Source organism: Aspergillus tubingensis (assembly GCF_013340325.1).
Source record: "Aspergillus tubingensis WU-2223L DNA, scaffold_9, whole genome shotgun sequence".
Lineage (NCBI taxonomy): Eukaryota > Fungi > Ascomycota > Eurotiomycetes > Eurotiales > Aspergillaceae > Aspergillus > Aspergillus tubingensis.
In genome coordinates, this window is record NW_023336283.1 from 2,772,232 (window position 1) to 2,783,466 (window position 11,235).

At 50.2% G+C, this 11,235-nt stretch overlaps 5 protein-coding genes across 5 annotated transcripts; 1 reads left to right on the forward strand and 4 right to left on the reverse strand.

The window, feature by feature from the left end:
• Positions 1–16: 16 nt before the first annotated feature.
• AtWU_08985 (vacuolar protein sorting family 37 protein) lies at positions 17–841 on the reverse strand (the record flags this gene model as incomplete). Its single annotated transcript, XM_035504093.1, has 2 exons — positions 17–503; positions 576–841. 2 exons carry the CDS (start codon positions 839–841, stop codon positions 17–19), a joined length of 753 nt encoding a protein of 250 aa, XP_035359986.1.
• Positions 842–1,447: 606 nt separating this feature from the next.
• Positions 1,448–2,104, reverse strand: AtWU_08986 (ankyrin repeat protein; the record flags this gene model as incomplete). The annotated part of the gene is made up of 1 exon (XM_035504094.1): positions 1,448–2,104. One exon carries the CDS (start codon positions 2,102–2,104, stop codon positions 1,448–1,450), a length of 657 nt encoding a protein of 218 aa, XP_035359987.1.
• A 526-nt stretch (positions 2,105–2,630) lies between these two features.
• AtWU_08987 (tRNA ligase) lies at positions 2,631–5,096 on the forward strand (the record flags this gene model as incomplete). Its single annotated transcript, XM_035504095.1, has 1 exon — positions 2,631–5,096. The coding sequence occupies one exon, from the start codon at positions 2,631–2,633 to the stop codon at positions 5,094–5,096; it is 2,466 nt and encodes an 821-aa protein (XP_035359988.1).
• An 834-nt stretch (positions 5,097–5,930) lies between these two features.
• AtWU_08988 (protein kinase family protein) lies at positions 5,931–8,015 on the reverse strand (the record flags this gene model as incomplete). Its single annotated transcript, XM_035504096.1, has 3 exons — positions 5,931–6,492; positions 6,573–7,815; positions 7,979–8,015. 3 exons carry the CDS (start codon positions 8,013–8,015, stop codon positions 5,931–5,933), a joined length of 1,842 nt encoding a protein of 613 aa, XP_035359989.1.
• Positions 8,016–8,965: 950 nt separating this feature from the next.
• On the reverse strand, positions 8,966–10,640 carry AtWU_08989 (Zn(II)2Cys6 transcription factor; the record flags this gene model as incomplete). Its single annotated transcript, XM_035504097.1, has 4 exons — positions 8,966–9,745; positions 9,808–9,948; positions 10,007–10,528; positions 10,581–10,640. 4 exons carry the CDS (start codon positions 10,638–10,640, stop codon positions 8,966–8,968), a joined length of 1,503 nt encoding a protein of 500 aa, XP_035359990.1.
• Between the last annotated feature and the right edge of the window lie 595 nt (positions 10,641–11,235).

Genomic DNA, 11,235 nt, shown 5'->3' on the forward strand with positions numbered 1-11,235 from the left:
CAAACCAACACGAATATCACCTCCACCCACCAACCCTCCCCTCATCCCATCTAGCTTTGGCCTCTCTCCTAGCCGCCAACTTGGCCGATTCCGCTCTGACCCGTCTAATCCAATCACCAACCTCCTTCTCAGTCGCCCGTCCATGATGTTCCTCCTCCAAAAAGCTCTCCTCGACTGCTTGACAGACCGCCTCCTGCTCTGCAATCGAAGCAGCCAGCCGCTGATACAAAGCCTTAGGCGACCACGGCGCCAGCGCAGCATCCATCTCAGACTGCTTTTTCCGCCAGGAGACCTCAAGCGACTGATGCGTCAGAAGAAGGGTTTCGGTAGAAGAGCGTAGTTCCCCAACATGAGACTGCAGCTCCAGCAAGCGGTTCGCAAGGTCTTTATTGTATTTCAAAAGAGTCTGTAAGTTATCCTGATGCGCCGTATACGAAGGATGGTTACTGGAGAGGGCGGAGATGAGATTAGGATCTTGAAGGATGGTCTGGAGATCGACAGTCCTGTCATCACAAAAAGAAAATGTCCATTAGCCCGATCCCAACGCCACAGCAAGGAATAGAAGTAAAACGTACGATTTCTCCTTCACACCAGCAGGCAACCAACCCTCCTCCACCGTCGGCGGCTTCGGCAGTGCATTCAGCGAGGCAGCGGGGTTAAATGTCGCCGGAGAAGAAGAGTATCTCTGTCCCTGCATATTCAAGCGGTCCTGTGCATAATGTCCTTCCTGGTACTGTTGTGGTGTTCCTGGATGCGACGGGGTGCCCCTTCGACTGGCTTCGTGGCTGCTGGGTTTCGGGGGAGGCGGGGGAGGAGTGTCCGGGTTAAGTGCTGGGTTCATGGCGAATGGAAGGGACCTCCAGGAGGTAGTGACTAGTAAGCTGACAGCTGGAAAGTACCTGAATAGGTGGGCAGACAGACTGAGGACAGGCAGCAATTGGAGGGATTGGTCGAAGCCAAGAGCAGCACTGGCTGTGACGCCCGAAATGCGGGGAAGGCCGATCATCACGTGAGTTGGTGGAGGGTGTTTACAAGGCTACGGATAGGTACTAGTACAGTGTGTGGAAATGGATGTGGGGGTTGTAAACGGATTAAGGTATTATTCTTGGTCACATAAGGTAGTATGCTGCCTCTCTGCCCGTCATGCTCTGTTCGCGTGCGTTGGGCGCATGCTAGGGTCCTTGTTCATGGAGTGCCGCCTGGTTGAGGCACCACTGCTCCAAGTACCAGGTTATCAGTCTATAGACCTTACCTCCTGCTATGCTCGAAGTAACACCAGACGTGGTATAATAGATTTGTTCGAGCTGCAGGTCCACGGCCTTAGGCGCGAATTGATGCGAGACGTAAACGGCCTCTCCGGAAGACCTCCGAACCTCTAAGCAGGAAACTGGGTATCCAGTGTTGCCAGAGGGCCGCAGTATACTGGCAATCTGCTATATTATGCTCCTTAATCCGTCCTGCGGCGCACCTCACGCTCCTGGGTGTTGATACCGGAGCCCGAAATAGCATCCATGACCAACTGGCGCAGTTGGCTCTGCGTAGCTTCGCTGTGGAAATCCTCACGCGCGGCCAGCTCATCAATGCGCCGCTTGAACTCGGGGTCCACCTCGTCCATTCCTGCGCTAGCCTCCTGTTCCGACACCGTGCCCAGGTTCATCTGAATGTTCGGGGGAAGCGGCGGAGCCGGGTTTAGTGCGTCGCCAGCCGAGTCGACCTCTGGCTCTGGCACGCCTGCGACCTGCCGCAGATAAGCAGCAATTTGCGGGAAAGAGCCATCGCTCTCAATAGTCTCATAGGCTGCGAGACCCTCGTCGTTTCTCTTGTTGTAGTCCACGCCCAGTTCTTCAACCAAACATTTCGCAATGTCGAGACTTTCCGTCACAAACAGGCAGGTTTCACCATCCTCGTCGAGCAGGTTAACGTCCACGTTGTAGTCCTTCACAAGAGCGCGTAGTAGGTCGATGTGTCCGTAAGAAGCCGCAGCATGGAGTAATGAATATCCGTGCTCATCCTGGTTCGAGGCGATGGAGGGGTTGGACTGCAATAGAGTCAGGACGGCGCCCGGATTATCGGCGGCCAGAACGTAAGGGTTGGGTTGAGTCATAGCGCCGGTTTCACTAGTCGGAGAGGAAATATGAGTCAGTCCTGATAGTGTCTGGTGGCTTTGACAGGTAGTGCCGTACCTTGAGTCACACAATAATTCCAAATGAAGTGGTAATGGAGAAGTGAAGGCAGGATGTGTTCAGTGAATCGAGATGGGCGGACGAAAGTGGCGCGGGCGGAAAAAAGCGCTTTTTCAAAAAAGGATCGCTGCCCCGCATCTTCGATAAGAAACTCCCACTTTGGGACCCCGAACGAGGCTGACGGTGACTCAACTTTTACTCTCATTTTTCGTCGCGTGAGGCTGTATCTTAGTTCTGGATAAGCTTCTAATTGGGAAGGCCGAGCTTGCTCTGTTAAAACCTAAGGCAATTCCTCCCTGGCCACATCGACAACACACCGCGCGTGCCTTCTGCCTTCTCCCCCACCTCCTCCCGCATCCCGACCCTTCATTCCCTCGTTTCTACCGAGTGCAAAACACGAATTGCCTAATCATCTGGATTTGATACGCGCGAACCCGACAGATCACAATGGTGCAGCAGGACGAGCGGGAAGTCGCCGAGCTGGTCACCAGCCTGGAGGCTGCCAGCAGGAAAGGCACAGCTCACGGGAAGAAGTCCGGGTTCAAGTGCAAGAAATCCACCTTTGACGTAGAAAAAGCAGACAAAATCAAGGTGCATTCGTGGAAATTCATGGACTGGGATTACAAACGCGACGATCTGCCGACCTATGCGCGAGGGCTGTTCACCACCCAGAGGAAGGATGGCACCCAGGAGATTGCGGTTCGCGGATACGACAAGTTCTTCAATGTGGATGAGGTGAATGACACAAAGTGGAGGAACATTGAGATGAACACCAGGGGTCCCTACGAGCTCAGTGTGAAGGAGAACGGTTGCATCATATTCATCTCTGGTCTTGAGGACGGCACTTTGTTGGTCTGCAGCAAGCATTCCACGGGTGTTCGTTCAGATACGAACCTCAGCCATGCTCAAGCTGGTGAACGCTGGGTCGAGCGACATGTCACTTCTGTTGGAAGGAGTGTAAAGGACTTGGCACGAGAGCTGCGCAGACTCAATGTCACCGCAGTAGGCGAGCTGTGTGATGACTCTTTTGAGGAGCATGTCCTTGCCTACGACGAAAGCGCTTCGGGTATCTATCTACATGGACTCAACTTCAACGTGCCCCAGTTTGCCACGCAGCCTAGCTCGGAAGTACACAAGTTCGCCGATGCCTGGGGTTTCAAGAAGGCCAACTTTGTTGTGTATGAAGACCTCGATCAGGTCAAGAAATTCCTCGACAACTGCGCTGAAACAGGCACCTGGGATGGCCGCGAGACCGAGGGGTTTGTGGTCCGATGCCATATGGGCGATAAAGGACGGGCGCCATACCGGGATTGGTTCTTCAAGTACAAGTTCGAAGAGCCCTACTTGATGTACAGACAGTGGCGCGAGTGCACAAAGGCAGTCATTGCAGGAAAGGTTCCTAACATCAAGAAGCACAAGAAGATCACTGAGGAGTATCTCCATTACGCGCGGAGACAGCTCGCAAAAACTCCTGGTCTCGCACAGCAGTACCAGCAGAACCACGGCATCATCTCTTTGAGAGAGGGTTTCTTGCAAGAGAGAGGCCTCAACGGATCTGAAATCATCCAAATGGAGTCTGACGAATCCGGTGATGTGACGCACGACGTGATTCTTGTCCCCATTGCTTCACTGGGCTGCGGCAAGACGACCGTGGCTTTGGCTCTCTGCAAGTTGTTTGGATGGGGACAGGTGCAGAACGATAACATTCCGAAGCAGAAGAACAAGCCAAAGAAATTCTCCCTGGACATTACCAATCTTCTGGCCCAACATCCTGTGGTGATAGCAGACCGGAACAACCACATGCGACGCGAACGGCAGCAACTCATAGAGGATGTATCGGTTGTGATTCACAAAGCTCGCTATGTCGCACTCCAGTACGTCCACGAGCCCAAAGGACAATTGCTTCCTGGCATCCGCGAGGTAACGCGGAAACGAGTCCTTGACCGGGGAGACAACCACCAAACCATCCGGGCGGGAAGCAAGAATCCAGAGGAGGTCATTGGAATCATGGAGGGGTTCCTCAACCGGTTCGAGGCTGTTGACACCGATCGTGAGCCAGACTGCTACTTCGACCAAGTAATTGACCTGGATGTCGGTGCTTCTTCGCGTGAGAATCTGGAGACCGTGGTGAAAGCGCTACACTCGTTCTATCCCAAGCTCGTGAAAGAGATTCCGACGGCCGAGCAACTGGATGACGCTATCTACTGGTCGATGAACGAATACCAAGTGCAGCTGGACTGGAGCCATCAATATGGATCCCAGAAACCGAAGAACAAGAACAAGAATCAGAACCAGAACCCCGGCAGCCCTGCACCCACAGCCGGTCCAACCCCCGAAGATCTGGCCAAGAAGATCGAGTACTTCAACATCTCCCTACCTCCTGCAGAGGTGAAACATATCCTCGAGTCTCTGTTTCCCCCGTCTACAGCCCCCGAACAAGCACGTCTCTACAGACAGCTCATCAACAGCAGACGTGTACAGCCCACATTCCACGTGACATTGATTCACCGCGCCTCGAAGAAAGAACATCCCGGCATTTGGGATGAATACGTCCGCCAGTATATCGAGAAAATGAAGAGCAAGCCCGAGTCTGATCCCACCATCACCCCAACGCTGGCTCCGGCTCGCGTACGTCTTGAGCGTCTCATCTGGGACAACCGTCTCATGGCATTCGTAGCGCGGATATTCCCACCAGAGGATCAGAACCTGGCGGAATGGCCGTGCGCAAACGAGACACCCCATGTCACTGTGGGAACTGCGTCGCCCGATGTGAAGCCCAAAGAGAGCAATGATCTGTTGAAGTGGTGGCATGAAGTTGGCTCGGGAGGAGAAACCGGACTTTGGGAGGCCGAGATCCCAGGCGTGAGGGTTGTAGAGGGAACAGTAGGTGTGGTGATGAGTCGGGGCAAATAAGTTAATGACTGATGACGACGAGTCATGAGTGATGATTGCAAGAGAAAAGTACATACTTAGTTACTATAGACATGAAATCGCCTGGTTTGGCATGCAGTATCTATCCTTTGCTCTATTGGACGTATCGAACAACCAGTAGAATCACATCCGCTGTGGAAGTGGTAAAAAGCGGACGAAGAATCAAGGGCTTAACAAAGCATGGTTATCTCATCATACTTGAGTTGTCTTGGATGTATGTTCTATCTTCAAGTTATAGCTAGAAAGCAAAGATCTTACTCTCTCATACTTAATCTGTAGAAGCCTCTATGCATAATTCACCACATACAACAGAAGAAAGGGTAATGGCATACTGTTTTTGGTGTTCTATAATTATTCAGTTCAATCTTTTCTTTCTTTCTCTCGGATGTAGTGAATATATATTATCGAGACATCCATCACCCCATTCGCCCCGACTAACCAGCGATATATTAAATTGACCTACTCCTTTACAAACTGACCAGTTCTTCAACACAGTACACCAATCGCATCCTCTCTAGCCGCGCGCAGAACCTCCTTCATCCGCTCATACAATCCCAAATCTTCCACCGTCCATCTATGTCCATTAGGAATGACCACCTTTCGCAAAGCATTGACACACGAAACCAGAGGCTTATAATACAGCGTGAAGTACTTATCAGCCCACCGCAGAAAATCCACTTCAGTAAACACGAAGCCCTGTTTCATAACAGCCACATCATCTGTATCGGTGAAGTTCCATTTGTCGAATATGGCAACGGCCCTTCTTCTTCCCTTACTACCCGGGGTTTCATAGTGGACGCATATCCAGAAGATCACTCAGAAGAATGATTCGAGATCATGCATGAATGAATGTTTCTCGCCCATGAGTGCGCCGATTGCCATGAAGGGTCTCGTGCCGGTCTTACTGCCGTTTGACTCTGGGGCAAGAATATCTTTTTGCTCTCTAATGGCGAGATCAAGGTCGATTAGGAAAGCTGGCCAGGATGGATTGTTGTTGTTGTTCTTGTTTTCGTTGATCATGAGATTATGGGGTGAGATATCTCGGTGGAGGATCCCTGCCTTGTGTAAGGACTGGTGTCCTGTTATGCATCTCTCTAATGCGGCGAGCAGGATTGAATGGGTGCTTGCTGTGTAGATTGGCTTGCCGTAATCGCGCATGATGACTCGGCGGTGGATACGGTTTGATGGCTTTTCGGATATATCGTTAGGTGATGATAGGCGTGGGCGTTTGCTAGGCGGCAAGAAAGCTCTATCTTGGCTGTAGGGTCGCTCGATGTTTGGTCTATCGGTGCTCTGACCCTTATGCTGGGCATTAGCTACACTGGCACCGGCCGAGGGTGCTTCTGCTTGCTCGGAGTGATGAAGGGTAGTCGCAGTCCTGATATCTAAGCCACCCCGAATGTTATAGCGAACATCATCTACTGTCCACGAACGCAAACAGTGCTATGGTAATAGTACCGTGCGACGTTGACCACCCCGGCGTTGGTAGCTTCCTGAAGAAGACGGCCTTCTTCGTCGTGCTCTGTGTCTTGCCAGGAATCTTTAACAACGAGTGGGATCCCGGGGTCATCTTCACGATACGCTTTCCAGCATGTTGTTGCTCGACCCGCGATACAGGGTGTCCGTTTTATCACTCCCTCGAGGAAGAGACGCTGGACCTCTCCATTCTGCTCTATCTCGATGAAACGCCGGCCATCTTCTGTTATGATGATCGTAGGGTCAAACCAGTATTGCTCGTCGCTTATCCACAGAAAGCCGAGAACGCTGAACACAAACTGGAGACCATTCGTATTAATATCGAATCGATCCGATGCAACTCCCTCGAGACGATCAAAGGTCCATGTTCTCATGAAGGATCCACATATGGCAAAACCTAAGACAAACCGACGGGTATCCTGGGCAGCGAGGACTTCTCTAGCGCTCCTCCCCAAATCCAGCCATGTCTTCGCAGCGGTATCAGCTGCTGGATTGCTCTTCAGCACTCCAGGTACGAGAATCTCCGCCCAAAGGCATTTGGTATCTTTTCCTGCATTGATGTCGCTAACGAAGCCAATGTCCAGCTTGCGCTCCTCCGTAGAGCCTTGGATGGGCTTGTTGGGTCGGGCCAGTGGCCTTCGTAGCTGTGCCGACTCGGGACGGTAGTCTTTTGAAAGGTCAGCAAGCTTGTCAGTGAGATCTGATAACCAAGTCAAGACGTCTTCCTGGTTTGCATCTCCTGGCCAGCCCTCCCACCTATCAGCAACAAAAAGCGGATTTCTGCCTTCCATGCATCTGCCGAATACGGCCCGGGACGCTTCTTGCAGACCACTTACGCATCCAAAGAACGCCGAGTAAAATTGCGGGATTCCAACATACAGAGGTCCAATCTCAGCCTTGAGAATTTGATCAATATATTGGTGGTGCTCGGAGAGGGTTGCAAAGCTACTTGTATTGTGGACCCGTTGGGTTTGTTGGGAAGATGCATGGGTGTATTCAGTAACTGCATCATTGATACTTTCCCAGAGATCGTTATCTGGCGTGCAAGCAATAGCTGAAGCCAATATAGGCTGTACAAGGGAGAGATCAAACCCTTCTGAAAGAACAGCAGACTTCAATTTCTGGATGTTGTGCAGGGCAGCGGCACGGCTATACCTGGGCGTTAACTCGCAAATCGCAGAGTGTTCTAGGTCCAGCAGAAGTTGAAGAGTGAGGTTTTGGATATCTGTATGGGATTTAGAATAGAGGATGGGAATAGCTCGGTAATTGCATCGTTTTACCTATATGTGGAAGATAATTGAGCGCATCTGACGTGCAGGGGAGGTCGTTTGCTTCACAGATAGAATTGAACAGTCTGACGAAGTCCCTATTAAGAGCATTCTGCATACTTTCGTTTACCGTTTTGATACTGGCGTCGTCAGCCATGTTAGAACAGATACTGATGCTGCAGGTCTTTTCCTAGAGCGGGAAGATGTCGGTAGATGCGGGCGCGGCGCTGGTAAGTAACATTTATATATTGGACTCAGTGTTGTTGCTTGGCCTGTAATACACGGAATATTATAACTGTTGAGACATATCTCTCAGTCTGCTCTTTTGATATTCTCTGGACTTTTGAAAAGAAAGAGAAAGAGAGAGGCCACGTGGGCAGCAGAAGTGGCTTTTAAATAGTCATGCAGGAGGCATTCACTGTAGCCATGCTTTTCATCTTCATCAGCTTCTTATTCAAGTTCATTCTTATTCCATTCAATGAGCCAAGCTAGTATAACATAGTGCACTATATGGGACACTAGATATGTGTCTAGTTTAGTGAATAATTCCTGAAATTAGATTTGGGTGGTAGTGAGTGTAACGATACATTGAAGCAGGATATTTGGATATTATCAATTGTTAAGACATTCACTGTGGCCATGCACTAGTACCTGATCTCTTAACCACCTCTTCCTCCTACGTGGCTTGACCTTACTTACCGGCGCCAACTGATGTCTTGAGCTCTGGTTCGATAATATATATAAATTTAAAATCGCCCTTACCTTTCGTCTCGAGGTGTCTGGTTGTAGTTGTCAGTTTCTATTCAAATGTAAATGTCATTTCTGTGGAAATATGACCCAGAAAATGTCATTTGATGTTATTATACGATTTAAAAGCATTTTACCGAAAGGGGCCAGTAGTATACTTAAGGAAGAACAAAGAGAAGAGGGAGATTAAGGGGACGCTACTAAGAGTTTGGTGGAATGAATCAGATAGCTATGAGACATTACATAATAGTAACTATATACTAGAAAGCTTCTTCTGTCAGAGAAAGTCCTATTGTGTCAAGTAACAGTGATTCTAGAAAAGAATACGAGCAGCGCCGATAATGGAGTATCAACCCATATTCAGGAAGATGAAGACTCACTCCCCTCTCTATAAACTCTTTTCGGCTTCCCGGGAATCAACATATAGCTGTGATTCCCCATCTTGACCATCCGCGACAAAATACGCGCCTGCTGCACACCCGTAGACGTTGCAATGAGATCGAGTATCTGCATAATCCAGTCCTTCGTATGAGGCGATATACCCGCACAGTCCGAGGCAAGATACAAAGGCCATGGCAATCGAGCGACGGCCCCCAGGGCAGCGTCGCCTGAAGTGAAGAAATACGGGACGCTAGCGCAAATGTCCTCTGCCAGTTGTTTATTGATGGAGATAGACTTGTGCATGAGTTGAGGTGATTCAGGACTTGCCTGATGGAGACACATTGCTTGGATCATCTCGTGGAGAATGATCCGCGCTTGGCGATAGTGGTTCCAGTACACTGCGTTGTCGATATTTGGATATACGTGAGATTCCGTGTCGTGGCTACGGAAGTTTGAGAAGGACAGTGGAGTGTTGATGGTTGTATATTGCCAGTTTGGGCTTAGGGAAGTCGCCCATGAGACTAGATTGGCGTCAAGATCGAGGGCTGCTTGGATTAAAGGAGCGATGTTTCCGCGGAAGCCAGTCGTGTTATATGTCTCCTTTATTGTTATGGAGAGATCGTTGTATGCGACTAAGATGTTGTAAAAGTCTTCCATTGTCTGAGAATCAGCATCACCAATGGATTTTGCATATTTTGATAATGCAGCTATCGTTGGCGAGCGATGACAACTCGTTCTGAAGAATATGTTGATCATGGCCTGACAATGACATGTTAACACTCCGAGATTAGTGCTTATGATGTGACTGAGGAATAGCTAACAATCTGTAGGCGTGTGCTGGCGAAGAGGCGCCGCCCAGCCGTTGATTCAAATTGCTTCATTCCTCGCAACTCAAGGAGCTTCAGCGCTCCTCGGGCGTGATTTAGCCAGGCGTCCATCATCTGTGATTGGCCTGAGATAATCTGTTTACTAGGGATTAATAACCCACCTACAAGCACACAATGTAGCAAGACACATTACCTCGTACATACTCAGCGTGACCACAGCTCCCAAAGTAGAGTCCGAAGTAGCTAGTACTGCATCCTGAAGACTCGTATTGGTGGCCCGCAAAGCCTTACTGTACTCCTCTGCAGCCGATCGTGCCAATTCAGGCCGGTGGTAGACCCTCGACATGCATGCCAGTCCTATGGCTTTCATGGTGGCCTGAAGTGCATCCGAGGGGTCAGTGCGCAGCAAATTCGGCAAATAGCAGAGAATGCCGGGGTTCTGACTAGTGCCGACATAATACTTGAAGATGTGAGACATGGCTTGTTCCTGAATGTGGGTGGTGGGCCCTTCGATCAACGGCGGTGTCTTCGAACTTTCTGCAGTGTCTGCAGTGGGGGATCGAGAGGCCTTGCGGGTACTGGCAGCCCGGGCCAAGGCCTTGGTGGTTACAGCGGCCGTCTGATCAAAGAAGCGAAGGGCTTGGAGGTCTTGGTATCCTGGGCATTCTTTACCTATCCGCAGACATTGAGAGCATGCAGGTCTTTCCTGGTCGCACTACTATAGAGTCAACAGCCTATCATTCAGGCGTGAAGGTGCATCGACGTACTTTTAGGCGCCGCTTCCGGCATAAAGCACATCCTGGGCTGGGCTTTCCTCTGTAAACCATGGTGGCCTGAAAGGGTATGTGGTTCGGAAGGTGGACTTAATCTCTGAGATTATCCCCGCTTTAAAGGTCCATGCTGAGTTGTCGAGGTCGGAGCTTGTTACGAAAAGGAGACTAGAAGCAAAGCAGTTCCGTCTTCAGCCTCGACTCAGCCGCGTGGCATCAAAGCTAGATCGGTTCCACCGAGCCTCCATAGCTGGACGAAGCATATACTCCAATCAGATAGCCATACATAAGTGTCAGATTGAGCTTAGCAATATTGGTGGCTCGAAGAAGCTTGTTCCTGAACCAGCGAGAGCAGAGTCATGCTGTATCATGAGTGGCTCGTTAACCAATTCCGAAGAGCCTTATTTATTAACTTAGAAGATGTGGCTTCAATCGGCATCGGGGAATGCTTACCGCCAAACTGATGAGTCTCTCGCTTGTAATTGACCTAGTTGACCACCCCACTTTCCCCTCTGTTCGAGCTTGTCCTAATGCAGTAACCAGTTCGGTACTTATGATGTATCCTGAAGCAGCGCTGGGGGCAAGATGGTATCATGTTATGTAGTTGGTTTCTCGAACCATGAAATGTGCATCTATCGGTGTCACACATATG